At 61.9% G+C, this 6,194-nt stretch overlaps 1 protein-coding gene across 1 annotated transcript in view; it reads right to left on the bottom strand.

The window, feature by feature from the left end:
- Positions 1-2,788: 2,788 nt before the first annotated feature.
- The window catches only part of RGS20 (regulator of G protein signaling 20), a 46,340-nt gene continuing 42,934 nt past the window's right edge, over positions 2,789-6,194 (bottom strand). Inside the window, exon 5 of the mRNA XM_055129021.1 lies at positions 2,789-4,959. Coding sequence (XP_054984996.1) covers positions 4,771-4,959 — 189 coding nt within the window. The 3' untranslated portion in view covers positions 2,789-4,770. The remainder of the gene's footprint in view (positions 4,960-6,194) is intronic.

Raw genomic sequence — 6,194 nt, 5'->3', positions numbered from 1 at the left:
GTATCCTTAAAGTATGATGTAAGGAAGTGGGTTCCCAGGTCCCGTGGGAGGAGCAGTGACCGGGCTCGTAACTGCCCGGGGTGCAGCGTGCGAGCGGCCGGAGGAACTAACTTGGGAGCAGCGGGCAAGCGGGCGGCAGTGGCGCCCGGGCAGGGGGACAGGGCCTGGGAGCCTGTGACCCACCGGGAAACCTTGAGAGGTTACGAGACACCCAGACAGCCTGTGTGCCCTACAGAGGAAGGCGCTCGGCCCGGTGACAGGACAGCAGGAGAAGCAACCTGTCTTGGGGACTCTGTGTGTTCTGGTTTGGGGTCGGGGCGGTCCCTGGACACTTCTGCCCCCTGCAGGGGGCCGGTCTTCCGCGTGTGTCTCCGCGTCCAGCCCTCTGCGCTCGCTCCTGCCCTGGGCTCTGAATTTTGCTTTCCAGTTTAAGTTCAGCTGTTTTTTTCTTTCTCACAGAAAGTTGCTCCTGATTGGGTTTCAGTCATACATGTCATGTGGTGACTGCACGCGGCTGGCCCGGGTTCGATCCCTGACATCCCATATGGTCCCCCAAGCACCGCCAGGAGTAATTCCTGAGTGCGGAGCCAGGAGGAACTCCTGAGCATCTCTGGGTGTGACCCAAGGAGCCAAATAGAAAGAAAAGAAAGCTTAAGGAAACCGAAGTGTTGAAGTGAGTCCACATCGCGGAACCTTGGGGAGATCCCCTAGCCAGGTCAGGCCGGTAGCTGGCTACACGCTGCTAAGTACAGACGGTCATTACGGCTCAGTTCTAGGGTTGCTCCGACTGCTCTCAGGAATAACTCCGGCGGTGTACTGCGGGGGTGACCATAGGGGATGTGGGGATTGAACCCGGGTCAGGTATGCGCCTGCCCACTGCCCTGGCTTGTCCCACAGCCAGTACACGTTCGTGGAAAACTCCATCACTGTTCTCTTTTTTTCCTTTTTGGGTCACACCCGGCGATGCTCAGGGGTTACTCCTGGCTCACGGACTCGGGAATTACTCCTGGCAGTGCTCCGGGGATCGTATGGGATGGTAGGGATCAAACCCAGGTCAGCCGCGTGCAAGGCAAACGCCCTCCCCGCTGTGCTATCGCTCCAGCCCCACCAGCTAGAAGAATGTCACACAGTGCTCGAGAAACTGTTCCCCGGCTGTGTTTGCGTCGGGGCAGCAGCTCTCTGGACGGACAGAAGCTGAGGGGTAGCGAGTGTTTCCCAGACCTAGGGAAGCAGGCACAAGTCTCCTGGGGGTGTTTCACCCGACTCCGACTCGTCTCTGCGATGTGGGGAGGGGCATCCCCGGAGCTCTCGGTGCTCCTGACTGCGTGCTCCGGAGGGGCCACGCCGTGCCGGGATGGCACCCGGATCTCCCGAGCTCGTCACGCGCTGGGCCCCGGACTCACCCTTACAGGAGGAGCCGGGAAGGCTCCAGGCTGTCTCTTCCTATTTGATTTTGGACGTTTCCTGGAGGGACAGTTTGAGGCCACACCTGGCAGTGCTCAGGGGACGTGCCGAGGCTCACCCCGGCTCACAGATGCCGGGCTGCATGCAAAGCAGCTGCTCGGGGCGGTCGGGGCCCCTGGGAGATGTGCCCAACGGTGTCTGGGTGGTGACATGTGCCCAAGACTTGGGTTCATTAAACGGCTCCCCGCCCCCGCCACGTGTGTGCTCCTGTACGCGTTTGCCCACCGGTGCGTGGAGCACTCGAGCACAGAGCACTCCTGCCGCTTGCTCTGGTTTCCTCCCCTGGTGCTGGGAGACAACAGCTGATTGTGATGGTTTTTTCTCTTTAATGGCCCTGACAGCTGAAAATAGACATTTATATGTGACCAGCCACACAGCCCAGGTAGCTTCATTGCCTCACTGCAGGGTGACTGAGTCTCTTTAGAAACTCAGTTTCTAAAAAAAAACAGGGCTTTTGCTTTTCCCTGAAAGGTGATCTAAAATAATGTAACCACCCCTTTAAAAAAATAAAAGATTTTATATATATATATTTTGCTTTTTGGGTCACACCCAGTGATGCTCAGGGGTTACTCCTCGCTTTGCACTCAGGAATTACTAATTACTCCTGGCAGTACTTGGGGGACCATATGGGATGCCGGGGATCGAACCCGGGTCGGCTATATGCAAGGCCCTACCCGCTGTGCTATCACTCCGGCCCCAAAAATTAAAAGATTTTAAAGTCTAGTACATATTCAGAGGGAAAAGGAAACACTGGGGACACAGGAATGCAGTGACAGTTTCCCAGCTGTCACCCTGGGGGCGGGATCCAGCGGGTAGGCTCGGGCTCTGCCCTGCCTGCGGCCAGCCCTGGTTCCTCCTGGGCGTACCACAGGGTCCCCGGCACCGCCAGAGTCAGCCCAGAGCACTGCTGGGTGTGGCCCAGTGCCCCCACCCTCTCCTGCCAAAAAGGATTCTCATCCTCAGCCCCCTTCCCAGACCTCGTTCCCAGCTCGTGTGGGCCGCCCGCCCCCTCGGGAGGCCCAGGAACTGTGTCGGGCTGGTGGCAGGAGGGCGGGGCAGGGAGCTCGAGGCTCCTTCCCAACTGCGGGGGGTTCGGTTTCAGCCGCTACTCTGCAGTGGCACCCACGAGCACTGCGCCCCGAGGGAGGGTCTGTCTGAGGGGGGGGAACGTGGGCGAGTGGGCAGGGGAGGGAGGCTGGGGCCGAGGTGGGCCTGAGACCAGGGAGGCGGCAGGGGGGTGACGCCTGCAGGCAGGGCCTCCCCTCACCTGGGCCTCCCCAGGGACGTGCAGCGGGCGGCGGAGGAAGTGCAGACCAGACCCTCATCCGGCAGCCGAGTTTATTGGTAGGTCACCAGAAGGGAAGGCTTAGGAAGCACAGAGAAGGCGAGCTGACGCCCAGACCTTCGCGACCCAACACTGAGCCGGCAGTAGCACGAGTATGTAGTAGGTGCTCAGTGCAACAGCATGTAGTAGATGCTCAGTGTAATTTGTGTGTGTGTGTGTATGTGTATGTGTGCGGTGGGTGGTGTGTGTGTGTGTGTGTGTGTGTGTGTGTGTATGCTGGGTGGTATGTATGTGCACTAGGCAGGGTGTGTGTGTGTGTGTGTGTGTGTGTGTGTGTGTGTGTGTGTATGCGCTGTGCTGGGTGGGGTGTGTGTGTGTATGTGCTTGGGTGGTGTGTGTGTGTGTATGTGCTCTGGGTGGTGTGTATGTGTGTGTGTGCGCGCGCGCTGGGCTGGATGGTGTGTGTGTGTGTGTGTATGTGCTCTGGGTGGTGTGTATGTGTGTGTGTGTGTGTGTGTGTGCGCGCGCTGGGCTCGGTGGTGTGTATGTGCTCTGGGTGGTGTGTATGTGTGTGTGTGTGTGTGTGTGTGTGTGCGCGCGCTGGGCTGGGTGGTTGTGTGTGTGTGTGTGTGTGTGTGTGTGTGTGTGTGTGTGTGTGTGTGTGAGGCCTGGCCCTTGTGTGCCGTTCTCGCACGGCAGTGCTGCATGTGTGTTGCTGTGGATTCGGCGTGCGCCCCCCTGCGCGGGCGTGACAGGGAGGCGCAGAGAGAGGGGAGCCCAGACGGGCCTCGCGGACCCCGGGTGCGGGAGCCGAGGTGCCCTGGGCGTCTGGGCGAGGAGGCGGCATGTGAGCAGGCCACGCCCACGGAGCGCAGGGCCGGGTCCAAGAGCTCCCTCACCCGGGCCCGTCGTGGCCCTGCGCCCTGTGAGCCGCCTGCCCGGCTGGCACGGGCATGTCCCGCCTGCGTCCTTAGTCCCCGAGCGGACGTTTCCCGCGTCCTCGGCCCCGGGCAGGAGGGACGGTCCCTGCCAGCCCGAGGGCGTGTCTCCCGCCCTGGACGGCACCACCCGGGCCGGGGCAGGCCCTGCCGTGGGCACCTCCCCCCGAAGCTGAGAGCCTCCCCTCTCTGCTGTGACGGGCATCAGGGCTCTGGGCGCGAGGCCGGGAGCTGGGGTGGGTTCCTATCAGTCCCCTCTCGCTCTGTCACGTTACTCTACGTAGTTAAAGGTGACCCTCCTTAAAGAAAAATAAAGATAAAGCCCTTGTGCGTTATGTGTCTTTTTTAGCGTGAAAATGCCGTGACTTTTTTCAGGAAGAAAAACGGAAACAAGCTTATCTGCATGCTTAAAAACAACCGTGAGGCGACGCAGAATCTCAGTCTTTAGGCGGGTCAGGAAAGTAAAACGGGAGCTTCCAGCAAGAGAACTTTCTGCTCTTGCTAACCCCGAGCTGCCGGGGGCTGGCTCCGGGGAGGGGGGCCAAAGGAGCCCCCACGGGTGCCGGGCTGGCGCCTGGCTCGGCCCCCTGCCCGGCCACTGTCGCCCCGGCCCCTCAACAGAAGCATCTCTGAGTCCTGCTTCTCCTGCCAAACTTCCACCCGGAGCAGGACGGGCCTGGCTGAGCTCCCCGCGGCAGGCCCCCACCACGCGCCTGCACACCGTACTCCAGGGCGAAGGGAAGGCCGTTTCCCCGGGGGGCCGCCCAGCACACAGGGCAGAGGCCGCGAGAGGCCCTGGACGGAGGTGAGGTGCCTCCCGTGTGCAGGAGGCCCATGGCCGGACACCGAGTGGGCCCAAACCAAGGGGCCCCGGGAGCCCCTGCAGCCAGACGTGGCCTGGGCAGTGTGGCCTGACCACCCCCCCCGGGGCTGCCCTCGGGAACCGCCGCTCTGAGAGCCCCATTGGGGGCCTCGCCCTGCCCCCGCTGCTGCCCGGCATTTCCCCTTGCGCCCGTTAGAAACGTGCCTGGCTCCCCGGGGCGCGGCGCGGGCCTTGCCTCACCCAAGCGCGCCCGCGGGCCCTCAGGCCTCCACGGCCTTGTCCGCCAGGGACTGCAGCAGGTCCCGGTACAGCGCCGAGCTCATGAAGCGCGGGTACGAGTCCCGGTGCATCAGCGTGTAGATCTGCAGCTGGGCGTCGTCAAACACGTGCCGGGACGGCGCCTCCATGTCCCTGTTGATGAGCTCCCGCACACGTGAGTCCAGGCTGACCTGCACGGGACACACGCGGCCTCACCCCGCTGCTCGCGCTCTCGCCAGGGGTGCCCCGAGCTGCGCGTGCTGGGGTCCGAGCTGGCCCGTCCACTGAGCCCCACCCACCCGAGGCTTGTGGGAAACCGTGCCCCGAGAGACGCGCGTTTCCAGTTTCACCTTGGTTGGGGGTCAGCCCTGGCTCTGCACTCGGGGGCCGATCACGCCTGGAGGGGCTCCCGGGACCATCCGGGATGTCAGGGTCGAACCCGGGTCGGCCACATGCAAGGCCCGAGTCCCACCCGCTGTGCTGTCTCTGGCCCAGGTGGGGGTTTAAAGTTTCTGTTTTTGGGGCTGGAGCGATAGCACAGCGGGGAGGGCGTTTGCCTTGCAAGCGGCCGACCTGGGTTCGATTCCCAGCATCCCATATGGTCCCCTGAGCACCGCCAGGGGTGATTCCTGAGTGCAGAGCCAGGAGTGACCCCTGTGCATTGCCAGGTGTGACCCAGAAAGAAAAAAATAAATTCTGTTTCTGTGTTTCTGTTTTCGGGCCCACGGTGGGTGGAGCCGGGCCCGGGAGCAGACCCCCAGCTGCGGCCCCCGCCCTGCACTGCGGCTCTGGCCCTGTCTGCGTTTGACCCCCAGCCAAAGTGCCAGCGCCACAAGGCAGTTCGGAGGATGCTCGTCTTCACGGCCAACCCGACACAGAAGGTCCCCTGAACCCCACCCGGAGTGAACCCTGAGCACAGAGCCAGGAGTCAGCCCCGAGCACTGCTGGGTGTGGCCCGAAAACAAAAAAAAAATCCCAAATTGAACAAATTCATTTCCGGCGTGAATGAAAAACCGAGTGCAGAGGGGCTGGAGGAAAGTCCTGTGGCTGAGGCACTCGCCCGGCACTTGGGGTCAGTCCCCAGACCCGAGCCCCACCAGGAGTGACCTGTGGCGCAGGGCTGAGTAAACCCGAGCACAGGGCCTGGAGTCAGCCCCGAGCACAGGGCCTGGATCAGCCCTGAGCAGTGCCAGGTTAAAAAAAAAATTTTTTTTTTTTAATTCAAACAAGGGGGCTGGAGCCTTAGCACAGAGGGTAGGGCACGCAGCTGACCCGGGTTCGATTCCCAGCATCCCACATGGTCCCCTGAGCACTGCCAGGAGGAATTCCTGAGAGCAGAGCCAGGAGTAACCCCTGAGCATCACCGGGTGTGAGGCAAAAAGAAAAAAAAAATACAAGTGACCCCCCTCTGTGGGAGCCAGATGGG

The sequence above is a fragment of the Sorex araneus genome, chromosome 2, assembly GCF_027595985.1.
Source record: "Sorex araneus isolate mSorAra2 chromosome 2, mSorAra2.pri, whole genome shotgun sequence".
Lineage (NCBI taxonomy): Eukaryota > Metazoa > Chordata > Mammalia > Eulipotyphla > Soricidae > Sorex > Sorex araneus.
The sequence above is the reverse complement of the archived record's forward strand: the minus strand, read 5'-3'. Positions and strand labels throughout refer to the sequence as shown.